The sequence below is a fragment of the Lissotriton helveticus genome, chromosome 9 (assembly GCF_964261635.1).
Source record: "Lissotriton helveticus chromosome 9, aLisHel1.1, whole genome shotgun sequence".
Taxonomy (NCBI): Eukaryota; Metazoa; Chordata; class Amphibia; order Caudata; family Salamandridae; genus Lissotriton; species Lissotriton helveticus.
The window spans coordinates 172,715,623-172,740,370 of NC_136070.1; the positions used below are offsets into that span (position 1 = coordinate 172,715,623).

General features: G+C 43.7%; 1 protein-coding gene across 1 annotated transcript; it reads left to right on the forward strand.

Annotated features, from left to right (window-relative positions):
• Window positions 1-1,259: 1,259 nt before the first annotated feature.
• Window positions 1,260-24,485, forward strand: LOC144781065 (small ribosomal subunit protein uS14). Its single transcript, XM_078659701.1, has 3 exons — window positions 1,260-1,415; window positions 2,167-2,266; window positions 24,273-24,485. The coding sequence occupies exons 1-3, from the start codon at window positions 1,354-1,356 to the stop codon at window positions 24,279-24,281; spliced, it is 171 nt and encodes a 56-aa protein (XP_078515827.1). The 5' UTR covers window positions 1,260-1,353; the 3' UTR covers window positions 24,282-24,485.
• Window positions 24,486-24,748: the final 263 nt, after the last annotated feature.

The window sequence follows — 24,748 nt, forward strand, 5'->3', positions numbered from 1 at the left end:
ATCCTTCTTGTAGCTGGGACCTTAACCCCTTCCGTGCGGCCGCGATTCCCCCCGTGTGCGGCCGCGGAACGAACAGGGCGGGCCGTCACGAACCCCAGCAGTCATCCGCACACGAGCACCGTGGAGCGTGACGGCTGGGGTTCGTCACCAGCATGGAAGGGGTTAAACTGTGTGGTTTTTTTCTTGTATAATATATCCCCCATCTTACCCAATTGTTCCCTCCCTTCCTAAAGCTTTGTATACCACCCTCAAACCTGTAAAGCGCTCTGATACCCTCACGAGTCTGGTTCGCGCTCTATAAAACCTTAAAATAAATTAATAAAACAAATGTGTCACACACAAGTAAACCAAAAAAATGGTAGCTATGTAGCTTCAAGTTTATAAAACAGGTTAGTAGTGTGTACACTAAATTTAGAGTGTGTCCAAGGACAACATTCATTTCCTCTTGTGCACTTTTGACTACCTCATGTATTTTGGTTGCTCACAATTTTTACTCAAGTATTTTGTTTGCTCACGATTGTCACTATTACCTTTACTACCTCATGTATTTTGGTTGCTCACAATTTTTACTCAAGTATTTTGTTTGCTCACGATTGTCACTATTACCTTTACTACCTCATGTAATTTTGGTTGCTCACAGTTTTTACTACCTTATGTATTTTGGTTGCTCACAATTGTCACTATTACCTTATGTAAGTAACGTATGTTTTTGCAATCTGTTCTTTTGTAATGTTTCTCATTATGTTTCATTCCTGTTCCTAATGTGAAGCGCACTGACGCCTTCGGGTAAAGTCCGCGCTATATAAAAATGCATAAATAAATAAACACTCTAGCCCCAGGACTTGGTCTGGAGATGACGTGCCAATGCCTCGGACCAAAAGTGGGCAGCGTCCCAGCGTGCAGTGCGGGGTGGCGCTTTCGCCGGAAGCTGAGGCTGTAGAAGTTTGCATTACAAAAACCACAGAAGAGTAGAACCAGTCATACAGCGGTCAATTTGTTCGGGACGTGTTTTTTCGGCACAAGCAACGGTTACACACCAAAAACTAATTAGACGCAGATTTTACATATCAATGCATTTTAAAGCGAGAGTCTCTATTTTGTGTTATTAATAGAGAAATTTACCATCAACCAACATCATATACGCTATTGCCATTTGCAAAAATTAAGGGAAAGCTGACACGCTTTTCTAATGGTTAAAGCTGTGCGCAAAACTCAGCCTAATACATTGAATCGAATGTAGTTTAAAACAACAGGAAGTTACTTCTCCTGCTGTACGATGGGACTGACGTCAAGGGGTTGATAATGTGACGCTTGACTCCGCCTCTTCCTTTTCGCGATCTGTGAAAGAACAAGATGGGTCACCAGCAGCTCTACTGGAGCCACCCGAGGAAGTTCGGACAGGGTTCCCGATCTTGGTTAGTCAGTAGTGGGCGGTTGGAACTACGGGCTTTCTTTTGGTGCACGTAGTCTCCTGTTTTCTTTGCCTTTTCAGGCTCAGTAGTGTCGGGGAATTGCTTCGGAAGGAGCAGTAGTACCCACCCACGTGGGGCACCTTAATGGCGGCATCCTGCGAGGTTGGAGCGGACGTTCTCCGGTGCCGCTGTCCGGGCAACAGAGTGTAATAACTGACCCTCCGAGCCCAGACTACATGCAGTACCGCTCTTCCACCCCCACCATTGCCCCCTTTCATTACCACATATACTATTTTCTGATTAAGTGTATTCGTCAGTGTATCCTCACCATTCCACATCTCTTTATTCTAAGCATAATTAATGGCTACTTACCAATTTTGATCTTCGCTGTTCGATACATCATAGTTTCTACTAACCGGGCTGTCAAACAAATGCAAAAGGAGTTATTTATTCAAGGTTGCGACGTAAAATGGGCTTTTGCTTTGTGAGACCTGCAGTTATTTCCAAAGAGACGAGGTAAAAGCCCCTCTTGGATTTAGTTTCAGGTCCAATATTTTTGTACCGAAAAATTTAGTGTTCTGTGCATTTATTGTACAACGTAGTACGAAAGCATATTTTGGTGTTCGTATTTTGAACAGTTGTTGCTTGTCAATTCTGGCACTGACTTGACGTCAGCGTGCATCTGAATCGTCTCATAACCATAACACTACAGTAACTCTTAGTAAAGTAATATCTTTTGTTTGTTCTTTTATAGCCGCGTGTGCTCGAACAAGCACGGACTGATTCGCAAGTATGGTTTGAACATGTGTCGCCAGTGTTTCAGGCAGTATGCCAAAGATATCGGCTTCGTAAAGGTAAGCTTATCGCACCACACAGTTAATTGTATTTAGCCCCCATTTGCAGTCTTTGTTCGTACATTTATAGTATTGGACTTGCATTATCGTAGCAGAGATGTAGGTTCATTGTGTGCAATTCGTCGCATTTTGGCATATATATATATATATATATATATATATATATATATCCCCGTTTGTATTATGCTAAAAGCCAGTACGCGAGTTAATTATATTTAACTACAATACTTTATTCGAAACAAAATTTCATAAAAGTACAATGTTCAGCATATGAAATACATGCAGTATTACAGACCACATACATAAAACAAGGATAAACTATACATGAGAAACATGTCATACATCGGGTAAAAGTTTTGACCTGATATACCAAGCATTCGCCACATATTTGGCCACCCCACAAACAATGTACATTGAAGTAGCATTAGTTAGAATAACACGCATAGCTGTTCTATGGTCCCTCACCCCTAGAAAAACTTATATAGGTATTCACAGGGTGCTTGACAAAGTAGTACGTCACAGGACATGGTCTAAGCTCACTTGATATCATCCCTTCTATGCAATTTATAGCCATAATGGAAGTGTCATGGGAGAAGGTTTCTAGGGCCTATTAATTTTGAATTCTAACGACTTAAGTCATATGACGATTCATACACTTCTGCTGCTTCTGAACTTTGTAAAAAGTTTTATTTTTATTAGCAAGGTTAATGAAACTTGCCTACTGATCGCAGATTTAAACTTAGGACGTGCTGATCAAAGCAAATGTCAGTAGCTATGTAATTCTAACTCAAGTTTGCTGGCTTGTAGGTCTGATGATTGGCTGTCCTGGGTTAAGTGAGTGGTAGGGGAAGATTGGGGGAGTGTAGTAGGTGGGAGGGCACAGGCAAACACGGAAATTCATATTTCTGGCTGCAGTTCCTAGGCTAATTTTAAGTCATTGGAAGGTAATTGTAGGTTGCAAGGGAGTGGCTGTGAACCTTATTGTTTTTTAAATGAGTTACCAGGCAGGCCTAAAGTGTAAGCATATTGGTATCCCAATGTTTTAATTGAAGAAACCTATCTTTCTGCCACTGTCAAACTGGTTCTTTCGTGGTCCTTGTAACAAGTATTCCTGCTGTTTTTAGGTTGAGCCTAGGCAGTGCACAAGCGCTGCCTTCGAGACATCCTGTATTCGCTCTGTGGGGTTACAGTCCTGCCACCAGCTTTTGTCAGTGTTCTTGAAAAAACAGTGCTTCTAAGTGGGTAATATTACCTGATTGTCCCACCTTTTCCTCATGGGAGTATCGCCGTAGGACTTGTCCTGTTCCACTTGTGCCATTGTATTTCTTGTCTTTTGAACTTTTTTTTACTTTAAGACTGAGCACTTCCCACATAGCACAGCACCTTATTAACGGCCCCCACGCTTCAGTGTAATCAAGCACTTCCCTCAAGTGTGTGTTTTGGCACGCGCTTTATGGATGCCGCACTTCGTGCAGTGTTCCCTATTGTCCTTTGATTTATGCTTTTTGGGACCGAGCACTTCCAGCTCAGCACAGCATCAGGCATTTTTAGGTCGATCCTTGGCAGTCCATGCGCTGCTCTGTGAGCCATATGATGTGGAATAAATACAGAAAACCAGCGATGTCGTCTTAAGTATATATTGTAGTTTATTCAGGAACATAAGAGCGTACAACCTCCCAGCTGACCAGACTCATAACTGCCAAGTTAGGAATCTCGCTGAGTGATGAAACCACTAAGAACATTGTTAAGCTCTAGAACGGTATAGTAAAGGACCCAAAGGAAGGGTTAGAGGGAACATAAGATTAATCATTTACAACACCATATTGTATTGGCGTATCTCTGACCGTATTGGTCATTGGCTTGTCACTCCATATTACCACCGTATCTTAATTTGTAACCTCATATGAGGATTAGCCCTTTTATGTCGGTTGTTACACGGTACATCGTCTTTAGTCTGTAAGCGCTATTTTCTTTAATGAGTTTCTCTAAAGCAGGAGGGTCTCATGCGCAGTTGGGACCACCTGCTTGTTTAACAAGTAGCAAACATAGCTTTTAGGGGGCCATGGGAGACAGAAGGTGGTAACACAGCGATGCCTGTAGGGAGGTCAAAGGTGTGTGATGTAATGTACGCTAGATCTGCCGTGTTTATTTTCTCCACTCACTTGCTAAAAACCATGTATCAACAAAGGGCTCTTACTCTTTTACTAATTTGTTCCTCTGTGAAATGGATCAAAAAAGGAAAACTCTTTGGCTGCAAATGTGTCTTTAGAAACACACTCCCGCAAACGAGAACCTGACCGGAAGGTTTTGGTGCGCTTTACTGAGCAGTTCTCCAGTTCCAAAGTGGCAGCTCGCTGCACTTTGCTCCTCAGCTCAGATTACATGTAAAGGGTGTGCTTTCACCCTAGCTTAACACTGCTATCGCTAAATTTTTCTCCCACTGCATTGCTCTATAGTTGGTTTCCCTATGCCCTCCGTGCAAGGGGCACGGAGGGCATAGGGAAACCAACTATAGAGCACCGCACCATCATTTTTGCTTACCCGCACCCTGTTTTGCTTCACACACCCTCCCAGTCTGTGTTCTTCTGTTTGCAAACCCCTCCCCACACACACTTTTAAATCAGCATTTGGAATCCGGATGTGGAATTCCTATAGCCAGACGCCTAGGACATGTTGTTTGGGGACACGGGCAACAAGTTTTAATGTGTATTTTGTCCTTGGGACAAGTAGGCCCAACCCCTTGTAGCACAAACCCTTTGGCTGCCAGTTTGCAGTACCACATTAAGGGTCAGGGAAGGGCACTGCCTGCAGTTAAGTTAATGTTTGTGTGCATATGTTAATGTTGTTCAAACTTGTATTTATGTTCATTAATTGAACGCCTTGTTTATTAGGGTGAGCGCTCTAAGTAAATGTAAGTTCTGACTGCACTACTGACAGTGGTTCTAGTATAAAAATATGTACACACGGTTTCAAAGTTTAGCAATATGAGGCTATTCATAATTAGGGCTCCCGGTTTTATGGTATTTATTTTTTTGCCATTTCCATCTGTATTTATCCATATTTATTTTTTGGGCATTTTTTCTGTATTTATTCATTTATTTTTGCCACAAGCAAAAGACGACGCTACAGCTGGTATTTTTCCACATTTATTTGAATTGACAATGCACACTTGCGCTCACTGAAACTAGCGATTTGTTGTGGCTTTAGCAGTGCTTTAAATGGTCCGGTACTGAGTAATTTGAAAAGGAGAATACCTGTGCTTCTCAGTTCTACTATAAAAACACTTTAGTTTAGTGTACAAGCACTTATGAGGAGCAAACATGTGCCAGCGCTTCTGTATTTAATCCAAAGCCAGCTAGAACATTTTGCGTTAAAAAAATTGGTTGTTTAGTCAGCCCCAGTTTTAAAATGAAAACAAAAGTGTTCCTGTAACACGACAGGCCTGTTTACAGACCAACATTACTGATACCCCTGCATGTCCCTTGACATAATACTGCAGGCAGACTTACATTACTAACAGCTGCATTTCACTTAACACACCAAGCTTATGTATAAACACTTGTTATACACACATGCATGTCATTTAACATAACACGCCTGTGTACAGGCTAAAGTTACTAACACAGGTGCCATAGCATGTCAGATCATAGTGCAGTTTTATGTTACAAGCAATGCTGCATGCCAAACCTAGGGTTACCTATATAGCACTTCATCAATTACGCCTCGAAGTCTTGAAATAGCTGGTGTTACTATTACACAAGGCAATGCAACTGGTTTTATCAACTTTGGGAGGATGAAAGTCAAGGCAGCGAGTCTGGACTCAAATCTGAGTTTAAGGTAGTACACAGATTTTCCGAGCGGAAGCATGACCTCACTAGTGAGTAGAAAAACAATTAGAACCGCAGGAAAACACGTAAATGTGGTGGATTGACATATGCACACAGTAAAGCCTTAAGAGGAAAAGTAGAAGGGCGTAATCAAAATAAAATCAACTTGGCCCTTACAGATGGTCTTGAAACAGCTGCCAAGCGCTTGCTAAAAACCATTGGCATAAAATTCGGCAAAGAGAAGAACGCCTGACCTTACAAAGGAGTTTTATTTCTTCGTGGGGCTTCTAAAAATACCAATACCTCTCTCCGCTCGACTCACTGATTTAGGAACTAAACACATATTCACCTATGTTGGCTTCCTCTCCATGAAACTAAACATCTGGTACAGTGGACATTGCCAGAGAGGGTGATATACGGGGACATGCATTTTCTAAGTGAAAAACAGAATGACCCCTGAATTAACGATTAGTGTATTATGAAATTACATTTTTAATCCATAGTAAATGTCGAGAACGACATGGAAGCTGTTAATGAAATCTTATGTGATTGTGTAGGAAAAAATTTACTGCTCATTTTATGATAGGTATGTTAAAAATGTTTTGATTAAACATTCAGTTAATGTGTTTTCTCCAAGGACGACGACATGGGTATGCCGATTGTCACGGGAAAATATTCATTTATCTTCCGCTGCAGCACTGTGAATTGAAGTGTTTAAAACGTGCACTGTATGGGACCTGGGACAGGAGGAGTCAGGGGCTTTGGGGGAGGCTAAAGCATGGGGTGAAAGAACAATAAAGCCTCTTTAACAAGTAAATATTCTTCAAAAGACCTGTGAAGTACTCTGGTGCGGCTGTGTGTGTGACCGGGAATGAATTTCCAGCAGCAGGAAGGGGGCCTGGCGAGTTAACGCTGGATTCGAGCACAGCAGTATTTTGCCGTTATTACATATAAATAGACAAAGGAAAAATTGTTTTCAGCCTGTATTTATATTGAAAAATCTTTTGAAACGGAAAACCGGGAGCCCTATTCATAATACTCCCAGAATGCTCCTGATTAGATGCGCAGATTAGCAGAAGCTTGAAAGCAACATTAATGATTATTTGCTTTCAATATAAAATGTTCCTAAACAAATGAAAGTAGGGAAAAAACAATTTAACTAAACTACTGTAAAATTTCAGGTACCCATTCTTAGCAGAATCATTAAGCAATATGTTGATGTATGCTAGTATTTTGCAAAAATATTCACATTGCAAAATCATTAACAGTTTCAATAAGGTTATGGGGAACATAAAATTAAACTAGCATTGGCAAAGCCAGTAGGTCTGAAATTGGTGGTCGGCCTTTTAGTTTTTGCAATGCGTGACTTGTTTTGGCATGGTTTTTGTAAAACCTTATTGATGAGAGCTTCCAGGCCCTCCCCATTATAACAAACATTGGCAAAAGCAAAAAATAGTTTGTTCTCAAAAAAGCAGACACTTCCACTTTAGTATTGGCACTGAACAAAACTACTGTGTGCCGATATGCTCCTTGTAAAAGACAGAATGCTGTCACCACAGTGAAGCCAGCCGATACACAGAGAGAGAGAATTTTAATAAACACAAACGGTCATGGTCAACGCCAGACCAAATTGGGGCCCAATTTTTAAAGAAAGTCTCAAAAGTGCACCCTTGCATTAAGTGCAGCTATGTCTTTCGTGAATTCACAAGAATTTACAGAAGTAGGGCAAGAAATTGTACTCCTAGGAAATATTTGTGAACTGCATTTTAGCATGAGTAAATATGCATGTATAGATTTACGAATGCGAAAACCTGAGTGTTTGCAAGTTCATTTTCCCTCCAATCACAATTTTCCCAACTCTGGAAGAAGGTTTACCTCTGCCATTGTCAGGAGTAAATTTCCAAGATTTCTCAGTATGGGAAAATATTAGAGAAGAGTTGTTGAAAACCCTTAAAACATGCAAGTTAGTAGGTTTGCACAGACTCAAAAGGGCATTCCAACCCATGATCTATTGCTTGCCACTACCTTCAGTCCCAGTATGTAGATCTGCGGAAACGTGGCAACATATAGGGATTGCTAGTATTCAAACACTACTATGGTATGAACCCTGCATAATCAGAGAGGCTATATAAGAGCTCCAACATAATGAGATTGGTGCCATAATGTGTTGCTGGCACTACATGGCACCAGAGGGACAAGTGGATTTGTTACAGGACAAGTAGATTCATGAAGCAACCTGCCCCATGGACAAGTAGATATTTTAATAAATTCCACACCCCTGTTGGAATGCAATGAGTCTTGCATTTGCGAGGGTTTAAGCTATTGGCATTGTAAATGACAATACCTTTTATTTGTTCTTAAAAAAAAAACACAAATAAAAGGCATTTTCCTTTACAATGCCGATTGCTCGAACTTGTAAATGTGAGACCCATTTCATTGCAGATGCTTAATATTTTCATCGAGCACTTCTAAGAAGTGCTTGTGCTTTTAAATATGGACTTCAACGCTACGCCTGCTTTCCACGCAGCCCATTTAATTTACAGCCAATAAATCCAACCCAAGCAGTGAGGATTCTTCGGTGAGTGCTCTTGCTGCTTGTTGAGTGTGACTGTGTTTGTTCTTAGTTGTCATGGATTACATTATGTAGTTCCTCTGTGGCTGGGTTGTGTTGTCTAGTGGCTGCTCCACTTGACTTTCCCACTTAGAGGAGCTCTACTTTTATTTGTTTAGCGTTGAGCAGTCACTGGGTCACTGCTAACTTAGTGGTTGCCATGGCCTGGAGTACATTCATGAGCACTGCACGTTTCTTATTAGAGCAGCTCCAGGAGCGCCACATGTTTGTTTAGTATAGTGGCCGTTGTAATCGTGCTGTGTATTTTCTACTTGGAGCAGCTACAGAAGCGCTGTGTTCTGTTTGGACCAGCTGTAGCAGCACTGCAGATTTGCTCTTAACAATTGCTGCAAGGGCACTATTCTTTACGGGTTGAGGCAGCTGCAAGGGTGCCATTCCTGTCTAAATTAGCAGCTGCATGAGCGTCTCCTTTTAGTTAAGTAGGTAGCTGGAATGTCAACATATTTTTGAACCGCATCCGTGGCCACAGTATTTATACCTCACTATCTTAGTTCTAGGGTAATAATTATTCCTGGTGTTTAGGTGGGGGTAAATTATAAACTGGTTTTGAACTTTTCTTGTTAGTATTAAGTTATGCAAAGCAGCCTCTTAGAATACTATCTTTAGATCCACAGACAGGAACCTGGAACTACTAGACAACTTGTTCCCCACTTTTAAAGAGCACCTCTCCAATTCGCGGACCAACACTCATATCTCCTAGTCCCACCAACCATGACCTCACAGCTCCCACCACCCACAACCCTTCCAACCTATTTCAGCGCCAGTTAGCTACTACATATTCCTCAATCAGGGACACACCTACCACCCCTGACCTCTCATCTCCCACCCACAACCCCTCTATCCCAGTTAAACACCAGGCAGTTGCCATACACGCCTCAGACACAGATCGCTCCCCCTCATACACCACTCACACCCCCACCCCCTTATACCAACCCTCGGACCTCCACACATACCATCAACACTCCTCACACCTACAGCTGTCATTAACACTCCTCTCACCCCTGACAGCACAGCTCCCACCCACAACACACCTAACCCAGTTCTGCACCAGAACGACGCGCACATCGACAAATCCCTCCCTTTATCCCCCCATTCTCAGTCCCTAATACCCTCTAACTAACTACGCAGAACACACCTCCTCTCAATTTAACTCCCCCCTCCTCACAACAGGACCATCTCCAATCCCATTTCCCCTCCTACTCTCAGCCCCCATTACCCTTCCTGCAACCCCACCACTACTATCAGTCTCCCAGCCTACACCTTGATCCCCCCCGCCTACCATCAATGCCCCCACTCATATCACCAACCTCCTCCCTACCTCATCCACACCCCTCCCGCCCAAAACCTCTCTTCCCTAACACCATCCCGTACACTAACACAACGCAGCCCTGCTCGAACACCAGCCCACCAGAACTCTCCCACCTGCACGCGAATTCCCTGGTCAGTCAGTCACCTTTGACTGCCACCCCCACCTCCACCACCTACCCCACGATGGACAACATCATGGCCACCCTCACTCAGATCAAAGAAGACATACACATCATCAAAGAACTACTCTCCATACACCCCTCACCCACCTCCTCCTCCACCTCCTCCTCCCCTCCCAACTTTTCCCCTACCCCCCCGGCTGACTCCCTCACGCAACACGCCCCACACCGGGCGTCAATCCCTGCTCATATTCGCAGCGACCGCCCTCGTCCCCCTCGTCGCCCCTGCAACCCCTCACACACCTACACCTCCCCGCCCAACTTGTCCCCCTCCCTTCCGATTAACTCTCACTCAACTCTCTCCACACCGGAACTCAATCCCAGCTCGCAATCGCAACAACCGCCCTCGTCGCACCCACAACCCTACTTCTGACCTCGACACACTCACCCTTCTCCGCTCCTATGACCCATCCCCCCAAAATCACACAACCACCTCACACCTCACCATTCCCGCGATACACTCAAATCCCCTTAGACCCCCCACACTAAACAGCAGATTCTCCATCCCCAATAACCGTAGAAAAGTCCCTCTCTCTAGAACCCTCTACCACCCTCAACACACCCCGTCTCAAATGCACTCTCCTCAACTGCAGATCGGCCTCGAAACATTCCGCCGCCATTGCTGATCTCCTCTCAAATGCACTCTCCTCAACTGCAGATCGGCCTCGAAACATTCCGCCGCCATTGCTGATCTCCTCTTATCGCTGGACCTTGACCTAATCATCCTGACTGAAACCTGGCTAACTGAATCTTCGTCACCTATAATGGACATTCTGGTTCCTCCCAACTACCACATCATCAGGCTCGACAGATCAGGCAAAATAGGTGGTGGAATCTCATGCATCTACAGGAAAAACCTCTCTGTTCTGAAAGTCAATTCCACCTCCCTACCATCCCCAACATCCTGGGAATACATCTGCCTCGACATTATTAGTGAAGGCAAACCGATATGCTCTCTTCACAGCATTTACCACCCACCCAGGGACAACCTCACCTTTTCCCAACAAATCATGGATATGATCTCAACCAATTCCGGACGGCAGCTCACCCAAATATACCTTGGTGACTTCAACCTCCACTGGAACGATCGCAATGACGCGGTGGTAAATAGTCTTAAAAATTTCCTCGATGCCCTTAACCTCACCCAAATATGCGACAGCTCGACCCACGAGAAAGGATCTATCCTCGACCTGATCATCTCCAAAGAGGACTCTATCCAACTCAGTCCATCCAACCCTGTGGCTGGTCAGATCATCATATTGTCACATTCTTCATCAATGAAAAAGTTAAAGTTAACCCGGCTCAACCCGCCAAGCCCAAAGTCTGGAAAAGAGACATGAAAAAACTCAACCCAGGCTCTTTGCCCCCTAACAGTCGCAATCTCCTACTCCCACCGACAGGCGCTACGGACGTTCAAACCCTGACTGACCACTATCTCAACGCTATGACCGCAATAATTAATGAGGCTGCACCTATGCAGCTAAAGAGTCTCTACTAAAATCTCCAATCCATGGTACGACGGGAGTCTCAATGAGGATAGACGAGACATGCGAATGGCAGAACGCACCTGGAGATCAGCTCCCTCTGCACTGCACCTAAAAGCTCTGAAGGAAAAGAGAAACGCCTACTTCAGGAAAATAAAACGCTCAAAATCAGATTTCTTCAGCCTCCAGCTCGACCAAGCAAAAAACCGACCAAGAAAACTGTTTGAGCTAATCAGAACACAAGCCAAGGAACAACCCCAACCTATCAGCTCTTTGGACAAAGCACCCTCCTGTGAAGACTTCGCCGCTTTCTTTACCCAAAAAACTGACAACATAAAGAGTGATCTCAGCATTGACGCAAGCCTCTACACCACCTCCAACAGCATAACACCCACAGAACTAAAAAACAATGCTACTTGGTCATCCTTTGACACCTACTCCGAAGAAGAAATAGGCAAACTGCTCAGCACCTTGAAACCGTCCAATCACCTCACGGATCCCCTCCCGGCTAACGCTGTCAAAGACTTCGCCCCATGGCTCCTTCCACTGTGGACTAAAATTATCAACCGCTCGCTCCAACACGGATTCATCCCGGACTCCCTCAAAGTTGGACAAGTCACACCTTTACTAAAGAAACCTACTGCCGACCCATCTGACCTAAAGAACTACCGGCCCATTACCAATATTCCCACTCTCGCCAAACTACTGGAAAAATGCGCACAACTACAGCTGACTAAACGCATTGATCAGTTTGATCTCCAACGCTCATCAATCAGGCTTCCGAGCAGGACACAGTACTGAAACTGCTATGACCCACATAATTGATGACGCTCTTCAAATGCTAGATCAAAATTATACCTGCCTCCTCATCCTTCTTGATCTCGCATCAGCATTCGACACTGTTAAACATGAGAACTTACTCGAACTTTTGAACACAAGAATGGGTCTATCTGGGACTGTTCTCAAGTGGTTCACCTCCTTCTTACACAACAGGTCACAGAAATTCAAGAGTAACAACTTGAGGTCCTCGCCAATACCTGTTTCGTTAGGTGTCCCCCAAGGATCCTCCCTATCACCCACTTTGTTCAACCTAGTTATGGAACCCCTCACCACCTTGCTACAAGCATCCAATGTACTTTTTCACATGTACGCAGATGACACCCAATTATATCTCAAACTACAATCTCCCAATGACATTTTACTCCTGAACTCAACGATCAGAAGCACCCAATCTTGGCTTGCAAATAATCATCTCAAACTCAATGCTCAAAAAACAGAGTTCCTTTTGATCTCACCTCCCGCGAAGATCTCTACCACTCAAACATGGCTTAAACAGCTAACTGCACTCAATGTCCTACCCACCATCGTGGACTCAGCAAAATCTCTAGGCATAACGCTTGACTCCAATCTCAACATGCAGCATCATATCAGCAAGGCTACTAAGGGTGCGAACTTCCAAATCAATACCCTGAGGAAACTTAAACCCTTCCTACCACCCAAAGACTTCCAAACTGCAGTACAAGCACTAGTAATCCCGCGAATTGAATACGGCAGCATCGCCCTCTGCGGTCTCCCGTTAACCACTACTGCAGCCCTAAGAGCCTCTCTAAACGCTGCAGCGAGACTCATCACTGGGTCAAAAAAAACTCGCATATCTCCCCTGACTTGAAAGCCCTGAACTGGCTGCCTTTTGAAGCCAGAATACATTTGAAAATCGCCTGCATGACACACAAGGCTGTACACCTGAGCTCTCCCGGATACCTCACTCAGAAGCTGTCAATCTCTGGCGGCTCTAGATACACTAGAGGCACAAACAATCTACTGCTAAAACCTCGAAGATTCAGGAAGGAAAAAACGTATAAGCGCTCTTTCTCAGGAATGGCACCCAGGATCTGGAACTCACTCCCTCCTGAAACAAGGCTCATCTCCTCAGTCATACTTTTTAAGAAAGAAGTAAAAGCTCTTCTCATGGCCAAATACAATTGAGCTTTCAACTTGGATCTGTAAGGTATCTGCACCGATCTATATTACCCAGCTCGATCACGACTACTGTGTTTTTCCTGTATTCTGCTAGATCCTTCGAATATGTGCTGTACCTCTATTATTGTTTCACTTACCTGACTATTTACTTGCATTATTGATGTACCTGTACTATTATGCTCCCTCACGTTTTTCATTCTCCTGTTTGGTATTCCCTGCTTTGTAAAGCGCTCTGATATCTGCAAAGATCTTGTTCGCGCTATATAAAACTTTCAAAATAAATAAAACAAAAATAAATAAATCATAGATGTTAAGAAAAATTAGGCTGAACAGTGGAACCCCATAGCCTCTGCACCTAACCTGCTATCCCTAATCTATGTGTAAGTGATATGGAATTACCCAAAAAGCAATTGTACACACTGAAACACCCACTGTCGCAGTGTAATCCCCATCAAAGAATTTAGCAATTTTTACTCATTAGCACATGTGCCCCAAATAACAAACTGGACAATAGATTATATAAAATACATGTCCACAAAGTAATATTCCGAATTTGTCTTCCTTTATTCAATATAGTCTTTAAAACTTAGTCTGAGATACAGCCGACGCGTTTCGTCCATATCAGAAGGACTTCTTCAGGGCAAACGGATCTTGACTGTAATGTCTATCTAGGGAAGTAAGCCATCAATCAATGTAAAAGATGCTTCTTTATTTCAAGAGATTATATTTAAAAATTATTTTTAGTGCCTTGGAATGGAAGCATTGGACGGGCGGGAATGTATAACTTCCAATCTTATTATTCCTAATCCCAGGTAAGGGTACTTATAAGGTCCGAAAGGCGAGGCCAATGCCTGTAATCTTTAGTTCGTAGAACGCGGTCACTGAAATGCAGAGTACTTCCTTTCAGGCATTGGCTTTTGGGGAGGTAATATCGTTATACGAGATTTATAAAGCGCATGGCTGCCTAAGAATGGTTTCACTGCGCCAAGCTCCTCCCGATAAATGTGTCAAACCTATTTGCTATAAGGAGATTTAGAACAGCCAGGTTTTTAGCAGTTTACAGAAGATAGAACAAGCGACAAGCTCTGGGTGTCAGTGGAAGGGAGTTCCAGAGCTTAGGACCCATATAGGTGAAAGGTCGACCTTCTTAACGGGACTTCCTTTCTCTGGAAATTACGGCCAACTCGAAATTGCTTGATTGCAGAAAAATCTTGGGTGACTGAATACACCAGGGATCTCAGTAAATGGGTCCAGAGTTGGAAAAGCATTTGTGCATGTGGACTAGAGCTTTGAATTGCACACAGCGTTCAATTGGAAGCCAATGTAGTCATGTAGTAGAATAGCTGTGGAAGTTGCTGGAGATTGGCAGTTTCATCACTGCTGCTAAACATAGATTGGCTTATGAGAAGTTGCAGTGCCTGTTAATTTGTTCCCCTGTGGCACGCCCATCCGACATTTGATTATCTTATTGGGTGGTTTTATGCACTCATTGTTCTTGGTCCGGTTTCCCAGACGGCACACCATTGGGAACTGGTTGCATTTATCATTACAGATGTTCAGCGGTAATTACTGTGACTAACAAACTTGCTTTTCTGCAGTTTGTGATTTCTGTGGCGATTTTTTTTTTTTTCCAACGGTTTCAGTGTAGTTCTGGAACTTAATAGTGCACAATTGCTGACATGTCTGTTGTGAAGCTTACTTCAATTTCCTAGTACATTTGAGGAATATTAACACTGTCCAGAACTGCTCTTATCCAGAGTTTCCACGGTGCATTACTGTTTACAGTGATGCACACACAAACATGTAAGACAACTGTATTTTATTTTTACATCTTATCCTTATTGTGACATTTCTTTTATTTTAAATCTTTTCCCCATTATGTGTTCATTAAGATCTCTTAACTGTCAATTGTACCACCAACTGCTTTACTCGCAGTATCTGGGGAACCTCTTATGGGAAGATATGTTTTAAGCTACATTGAAGTACTAGAATGGGAGGAGTGATGCACTGAATGTAACAGTACTTTATTAAGACTGTGTAAGAGGTTGTGGAATTTACCAGGCGCTGAGGGATGTTGTGGTGGCGCTGAGGGATGTTGTGGTGGCGCTGGGTGGTGCTGAGTGGTGGCGCTTACAATGCCAATAGCTTAAACTCGTGTAACTGTGAGACCTATTGCATTGTAAATGCTTGTTTTCCAGACTGCAGTGACAGCAGGCACATCGATGTGCACTGCTCACACTTCACAATAGTGGAGAAGATACGTCATGATGTAATGCCATCCAGGTGAGCCTTGTAGAGGAAGGGGAATCCTTTAAAGAGTCATTTTCTCTCTGGATTTACCTTCTCTTTTTGAAACTCAGGAGCAGCAACATTGTCATGGTGTTACCTGGGCTTTAAGTGGAAGCTTTTTCAATATTATATACAAACCATAATTGTTGCCTATTTATCTTATGCAACTAACAACAAAGCTAATAGTTTGCCTTGTGTTGGTATGATACTTGTGGAATCATATATCTGGATGCAATAACAGAAACCGCAAAATACAGATCGGGCGGTACACTATGCTAAGCATGGATGACTGTCTAACCCTTGAAAAATGGGGTCTGTCCTCGTGTCCCTGGGGAGGGGGGAGAATGCTGAGGATTGATTCCCCTACCTCCCCAGTCTAAATCCCTCTCCTCTTACAGCACGTCTAAGCCCGGTGGTCGGGGGCAGTGCTGGAGGGGATGGTCCCTGTCAGAAGGCCTGTACTACCCCACCAGTCAACCACCCGCTGTACTCAGTGTCTCGTGCTGTCCTCGTGTGCCCCACCCTTCACGTGCTCACTCTGTAGCTGCCGTCTTGTCAAGTCTCAAATCTCGATGCAGCAAGCTTATTCATTATTCAGGAGAGGGAGAATTGTGATGGGGGGGGAGGCATGCGCCTTGGAATAATACTGCTGTTGGTTTCACTATAAGGAAGGGGTCGGGGGACTCTGGTTGAGTAGGCGCAGCTCCTCAGCAAGTGGACGAAACGCACTGCAAATCTGAAAGTGACGATGCCTCGTTCATTGCATTGAGGGAGATACCGCTGTCTAACAAGCAGGACTTGTCTTTTACATTCTCTTCTCTTCTGCAAGCGATTAATCAATCGAGTTTCTTTTGAATAATCCTCCATTTGTAGTGGTTTAATTTCACTATTATTGGGCAAGTGAAATCCAGGTGGGGAGTGGGAAAGTGTTACCAAGTTTAACAAGGATCTTCCGCAGACTGGGGCCAGGAAGACGGGCGGCGTCGCACAATGGAGAGACTGAGAAAGGAAACCAGAGGCACACCGCATGCCAGGAGAAACGAAAGAGGGGGAGAAAGGAAACCGAGGGAGAGGCAATGAACAGTGTTGGAGGAGGGGAGGAACGAACCAGAAAAAGAAACGAAACAGTAGTAAAATCTGGGAGTACAGAACGGAAGGCTGCCTGTCCCACCCTTCCCTGCACGCATGGACGGGAGAGAAGAGGTCGGAGTAGCATAGGGAAGAGATGAGCTAAGAGCTAGGAAAAAGGAAGAACTAGTAAAAGCGGGGAAATGAAAAGCGGCCGGGAAATGCTCCCGGCATTGCAGGGGTGGGGGGCGCATTCCTTTGAAGTGTGAAGCAGGGGGCGGGGGAGCGGATCCCTTTGAAGAGAAGCCCGCAGCCGTGAAAGTGAAATCAACAGATGCCTGTGGGAGGGAGGCTGATGGCTTTAATGTGGACGCGCTTTCCGCTTCAGTAAGCCACACAAACTGTCCGAAATCCGCTGGTTTCAGAGCTTGGTTTGCCCACATTACTAGTCTATTTATTTCTTGCAGAATATAATAGTCGAGACCTAAAAATCACGACCGGTTATGAATAAGGCTCCATGTGTCCCGTTTTTACTGATTTTTATTTTTTTTTACAGATAAATACAGACAGAACCATTTATTTTCTTGTCTGTATTTATTTTTAAATGTTGATAAAAATGGAAATTGGGTGATTTTTGAGTGATTCTAAATACGCTTTGCCATGACTGTCAGGCCAATAACTGTGTGAATTGATAGGAAAGGGAGTTGAGAGAGTAGAATTTTAGTAAAAAAGATTAAACAGCAGTGACTATGTACAAGGCTGATACTAAAATGTGCATATTTTCATATAAGTGCATTGATTTATCTTCTGCAGGTGTTCATTTCACTGAAACATGGCAGGCATTCAAGCATGCCTGCATATTTATTGGTTAAATATAGAAATATACCAGTGTTACTTTTTTCACAAACCCATAATAAATATGGATAAATACAAATAAACTTAACAAATATGGATAAATACGGACTGTAAAGACAAAAAAAATACCATAAAACCGAGAGCCCTAGTTATGAACCAGCACAGACATGTCGCTCAATGCTGCCATCTTGATATTGGTAAGTCTATTGAACATTCTGAGAAGTTTGTACAGGAAATATGGGGTAATTCTGACAGTAATGTGTATGTTAAGAATTAACGGAGGTAAAACTAGCAAAACCACCATGCAAAAGAATGATTAAAGGAAAAGTGTAGCTTTGTTATAGATGTGGTAGTTCATCCCATCTTGGCAATTCAAGATCTTGTACTGCTGCTGATAGTATGTTCCAAGTGCAACAAGAAAGGACACTTTAATAGGGTATGTAGGTTTAATACTAGGAAAGTGAATTTAATATGAAAGTGCAAATAAAGCCATAGATGGTGACACATTTGGTCAGATTTCTAACACTTTTGGGAAGTGATGGAAAGACAATTTCCATTGTTTGATATTCCCATTGATGGGGTGAATATTGTAATGCTTGTTAATTCATGTGCATGATACATCATTATAGGACAACCGATATTCAGTGAAGTGGCCTGACAAAACTTTATTACCTCCAGATTCCGCCTGGTGGGCACACTGGTCACACAATTTAATTGTTGGGGTTTAATGGACATTTTTCGTATGGTAACAATATATGGCAAAGAGTGGACAATCCCTTTTGTCTTGGCCTCACCAAGAGGAACTGGGAATTTTTCTAGACACCAGAGCGAATCTGCCTGTTTGTCAATCAACAGACCAGTAAGAAAGTGGTGGCGGGCCCCCAGATGGATGGTTTTGTAAGAACACGTCAAAACAAATTCAGCAATGTTTTCAGTGGCCTATTAGGCAATATTGTGGGTTTAAACACTGCATTAAATTGTGAAAAGGCAGTGTCCACTAGACACGGGTTAGAAGCGTCTATCTTACAGGGAGCGGATGAAAGATTTTAAAGGGTTTATACAACAATGGCATTATTGGGCCCATTTAATCTTCTCCTTGGGCGTCCCAGGTTGTGAGCTGTCAAATTTTCTTGCAAGTTGATACTAAATGTGGATTTGTGTGATTTGGGTGGATGGCCCACCCGTTGCCCAACTTGCACAAATGGTCACAACGTCAAGTAGCATGCATGTTTTCTCCACTCTGGATTTGACAAGTGCTTATCATCAAGTTAAGCAGGAGGAGAAGTGAGCAAGGAACAGATGGTAGCATTCCTTGGACTGAGTTCTATGATAAATGTATAACTAACTATGCCCCTGAGGTGGTGGGCCCGTTCGGTGTTTACTCAAAAAGAATGCAAAATTTGAATGGAGTGATGGGATAACTTTGGCGTTCACTAAGTTGAAGCAGATGATTGCTGATGCTCCTGGTCTCAAACCTTATGTAGGTGGGGGGGGGAGGTTGTAGTGGACGAGAGCGGTCACGATATGGAAGGTGCCCTCATGCAAAGGTAGTGTGGTAAAGAATGGATTGTATCTTACACTTCAAGGGCTTGACAGGAGGCAGAGAAAAATTACTTTGTCATAGAGCGGGAGTTGTTGGCGTGTTTCGGAGTGGCTGACCACTTCAGAACATTTTTGTGGGGTACTAGATTTGTAATTAACACTGACTACAAACCATTGGTACATACGTCACCTGGTGGAGGCCTTACAATGACCAAGGTTGGCCAGGTTAGCATCCAGACTGCAAGCATTCCAGTACAGTATAGAGTGTGTGCCAGGGAAGAACCACATACACGGTCCCTTCATGTCTAGATTACCCATGCATAGTGAGAGTGATTAGTACTGCTAAAGATGAATGTGAAGTGGCATTCACTTTTAGTGATAACCATTTGATTGGTTTGTGGCATCCAGTGATTAAAGAAGATGGGTCGAAAGAGGAAATGCAAGCAAATGGAGAGTTAAACCGGGTGATGGAGTTAATTAATAAGGGTTGGCCTGAGGAACAAGTGATTACTAGAGAATTGACAAGTTGTTCGTTGTGGAAAGGGAAGAGTTAGCCATTGAAAATGAAATGGTTGTTAGGGGTGACAATGTTTTTTTCCTTTTAGGCTCAGGCTCATTGTCATTTACAATGCCCTTGAAGGGCATTTCATGTTCTAGGAGACTGGATAGGGAGAGTTTTTTGCCCGCCAGAAAAGGGCACCATGTTGGAACATCAAGTAAGGGTATTAACTGAGTGTGCCTCTAGTGATAAAACAGCCAGTATGCATATTCCAGATTCTCATTCTGTTGGGTTTCCAGATGGACCCTGGCGGAAGCTTGCATTGGTTATAATTGGGCCACTTGCAGGTGGGACGAGTGACTACGCAGCACCAGTGCGCCCCGGCCTAACTACAGTGGCAGGGGAGAGATCCGCAATAGTGACACTAAAGAACAAGCATTGAAAATGCAATAGGTCTCGCAATAGAAGAGTTTAACATTTTTCGTTTTGCAAATAGATGAGTGGCGTTGCGTGGATGAGTGGCGTTGCGTGGATGAGTGGCGTTGCGTGGATGAGTGGCGTTGCGTGGATGAGTGGCGTTGCGTGGATGAGTGGCGTTGCGTGGATGAGTGGCGTTGCGTGGATGAGTGGCGTTGCGTGGATGAGTGGCGTTGCGTGGATGAGTGGCGTTGCGTGGATGAGTGGCGTTGCGTGGGTGAGTGGCGTTGCGTGGGTGAGTGGCGTTGCGTGGGTGAGTGGCGTTGCGTGGGTGAGTGGCGTTGCGTGGGTGAGTGGCGTTGCGTGGGTGAGTGGCGTTGCGTGGCTGAGTGTCTCGTCTTCATAAACGTTGGACGGAGTAGCGGATTGCCTTGTTGACAAAGGCCACATAAATTAGACAAACGGAAATCCAGGTAAGCACACACTGACACGGGAACTGAACAGAAAAAGACAAGCATGCACATGCATTAAAGGACATACACACAAGCCTATGAAAACACATACAATGCTAAACTAAAGCACTAGTTAGTCAGATGAGACGTTATGCAAACCTTCTTTACACAGTAATCCCGCACCAAAATTAAATAGCAGGGCTAGATTTTCCTAGAGGTTAGAGAAGCTGTGTGGCCTTTAATTGAGATAGATGGCCGCGTATGACAACTCCATGTTTGTTCTGGAGTGGTTTATTGTCCCAGGAGAGCCGCAGAGTCTCATGTGAAGCAGAGGGTTGAGGAGTGTCCGCATTTTGGCAGCCCCTTTATAACAAGCATGAGATGGGACCCGAAAACACTGGAATGAGAAGGGGCTGAAAGGAGCTAGTGACAGAGTTCAAGTGGAGGAGAGGTGGGCAAAAACAATGAAAAGGTGGACAAGGGAGGAGAGAAGGAAAGGTGACAGAGAACTGCTGGAGGAGCAAAGAGGAGAAAAGAAATGCGACACGGCGGGCAGGGGAGGGGGCGGAGCGGGGAGAGGGTGTGAACAAATATGTTTACTCACAAGTTAAGTAATTTCACTCCATACCTTCTGGTGCTAGCACATACAATTACATTAAAAATATTACAGTGAGTGGATTGATTTTGTTACGGTAATTTTAGCAACATATCTTCGAGCAGCGTTTTCACTAGACTTCAATGGAATTAACAATATTTGAGGATTCTGTCAATTATTCAATCATTTTAAGGTCTGTTTCTTTCTGATGTAAACAACGAGAACACTAGCAAAGGAGTAAAACGTGATGTGTGCGAGTGATTAATCAATGCTTGTACTGCGTCTGTGTGGTGTTTCCTGGTGCGTGTCTGTCCGTTTTCCCGTGCATTTGCAGGCAAAGGGAGCTTAACCCCAAGCATGAGATGGGACCCGAAAACACTGGAATGAGAAGGGGCTGAAAGGAGCTAGTGACTGAGTTCAACTGGAGGAGAGGTGGGCAAAAACAATGAAAAGGTGGACAAGGGAGGAGAGAAGGAAAGGTGACAGAGAACTGCTGGAGGAGCAAAGAGGAGAAAAGAAATGCGACACGGCGGGCAGGGGAGGGGGCGGAGCGGGTAAAAAAAAAACAAGACGGAGGGAAAGGCAGATAAGGGGAGGGGGGAGGAGAAATGCGACACGGCGGGGAGGGGGCGGAGCGGGGAGAGGGTGTGAAAGCAGCAGGGGACTGGAGTGCGGCTGAGGGAACTGATGTGCACGCGCTTTTAAGCTCAATGAGCATGCGCATTGAGCTTAAAAGTCACGGGCACTGCAAGGAATCGCCACGATTCCTTGCAAGTTAGTTAAAGAGTGGTTAAGCCCCAATAGTCTCGCAAGCTCGATGCGCATGCGCATCGACAGGCGAGACCTAAAAAGGAGGTCACCGGTGTGCTTAGAATGAGCACCCAATCGGTACACACACGATTGTGAAGGAAAAATAGTGGTGGGACTGACCCATGCCCTGAAGAAATTGCCTTTAAATCTACCGGCAATGAAACATGTTGGCTCTCAAATACAAGGAGGCAACAGTGTCCTTTTAATGTGAGCAAACCCACAGAAGAGAATAAAGGTGGCTAGCTAGTGTTGGTTGTAGCTCATTTTTAATAACATAAAGGGGTCCCTATTCGATAGGATCTTCTTCATGGGGTCAGTTTCAGTGTTCATATTATCACTTTAATACACGCAATTAGTACACTCACTATTGGTACTATTGCACATGTGCACTTCGCCAACACTATTACATATGGTTTGTTCTTACTTTTCTTCACGGTATGGATGTCCTGATGAGAACCTGAGTCCACTGGTGAGTACCAACCGGTTAGACTCCCATGGTGTTGTTTCCGTGAGGCACTCCATACCATTTCTCACATTTTTCGTCACCATTGGGTTTCACCGGCACAATTAATTTTCTTAGTCAGTTCACGTGGGGCTGCACAACGTGGGAACAAGTTTTATTATTTTTTATGTAGAACCTGGGACCTATTAAGACAGATATTGGATTATATACCACTTTAGCAGCTCATATAACTGTGGCAGCTATTGACTGACATTAAGTTCACGTGTAGTGGTTCTAGTTTTAGGCCAGGTCCCTATTGTGTGTTTTTCTTATGAGTGGGGGGCTGACCTGGTCTATACAAGTACCCCTCGGGCTCCTTAAAGAATTGAGACCACTTGCAGTGTTGCCAAGACGAGTTTTTTGTAATTGTCCTGGTTGATTCCTTTTCCAAGTGGCCAGAGATTAAAATGGTCATGGTCACTTCTGAAAGTGTTGTGGAGTTTCTGGATGAAGTATTTTGCAGGGAAGGTATCCTTTAAGAAATTGTAACTACCAACGGGCTCGGTCATAAGTAACTAGTTAGGGGTTCAGGATTGTGCTTGAAAATTATCTGCGTTCCATCCCTAAGCAAACGGTCAAGTCAAAAGGTTCAGCAGGGTGGTAAAATAAGCTATTCAGCTCTGTTGAAGGTGGTTTGGATTGGAGGAAGGCGTTGCAATCCATGTTGCTGGCTAACAGGACATCCCCATATTCTGTGACTTATGTATCACCTTATAAACTGTTACGGGGTGTAAGCTAGGGACAATGCTGGTTTCATGGGGGTTGAGAGGAAAGAGTTGGTGAGGTAGCAGATACCGATTTTAGTGAGATTAGGAGGAAAGTGGAAATATACAAACTGAAAATGAAGAATGTCTTGGAGATCAGGAGCGCATACTCCTAGAAAGTAGCACGTCAAAATTGGGTTTTTTGTCTGTCTAAAGAAAAAAATAACTGTGGACAAAGGCTTATCCTGTGGGTCATATCTATTCGAGTAACTTGAGTATTCAGGAATGTTGTGCGCGTGGAAGGAGGGAATGTGTGGAATTTTAATAGGGTTTTGGTGTGGAAGGGAGGGTCTCATAGTGGGGCAAACGAGAATGATTTCAGTAATGTTTCTCGATATGAGTAATCTGCAGTACAGTCAAGGTGGTGTGTGAACAAGGTGTCATCTATTGACACGCTTGCAAACACAATTATAATGTCCCTCTGAGGGGTAGTAGGATGCACACCATGCATACTTAAACCCAGGATTATATTTTGAAGCAAAGTATTATAGTATGTTCATATTATCAAACCATTATTTTGTTGCATATTTATAAGAGTACTAAATGGTATGTGTATATATGGAAGAAATAATAAACAATTGTTTATGAAGGGGACAGGTGTGTGTAACATGCACAGTGAGATTGTGCATGCTGTTGAGCTTCTGCTCCATTATAGTGCTTTAATTGTATATATTTAAGTTGCGTTGAGTAATCCGGTCAGCACGAGCGTGGGGCTCTGTTTGTGGCACGCTCACAGGGTAACTGTTGTGATGTCCGTGTATATTGGCACCTTTGTTCATTAACATTTTTTCTTTTTTTCCTAGTTGGACTAAACTAATAAAAATTACGGCTGCATGGACGTCGAAGGAAAGGGCGACAAAGAAAGGAAAGCTATGGATAGGCACAAAATGGACTATGCTCCCACTGTTTGCCTAGCATTTGCCATATCCTACTTAAATGGCAGTCCAGATAAGGCTGCACTGTGGAAGAGGGTTTTTGCTCTGTTTTCAGCTTGGAAATAAATGGTTGCAGTCTTGCGTTTTGTCTCATTCAATTTATTTACGATAACTTTTCGCACTTTCATTTGGGATGATAAGAGGTAATCGCCATTAATCCTTTAATAAGTACTAGTGCTTATTTTACACTTTGTATTCACAAACCTGAGGTAATCACACGAAATCTGAGCACTCAAAGTGGGAGGGCAGAAGTGATAAATGGGTGACTGGCTCTGGCAGAGGCCCGGAATTGAGCTTGGTATATAAATTGCTGGAGACCATGCAAGCCTTTACAACAAAAATGT

What these genes read in the sequence shown, in the direction of transcription:
- LOC144781065 (XM_078659701.1), top strand. Translation starts at nt 1,354, where the DNA reads ATGGGTCACCAGCAGCTCTACTGGAGCCACCCGAGGAAGTTCGGACAG. An exon ending in GGACAGGGTTCCCGATCTTG is followed by an intron (nt 1,416 to 2,166) that starts GTTAGTCAGTAG and finishes GTTCTTTTATAG; the next exon opens with CCGCGTGTGCTCGAACAAGC.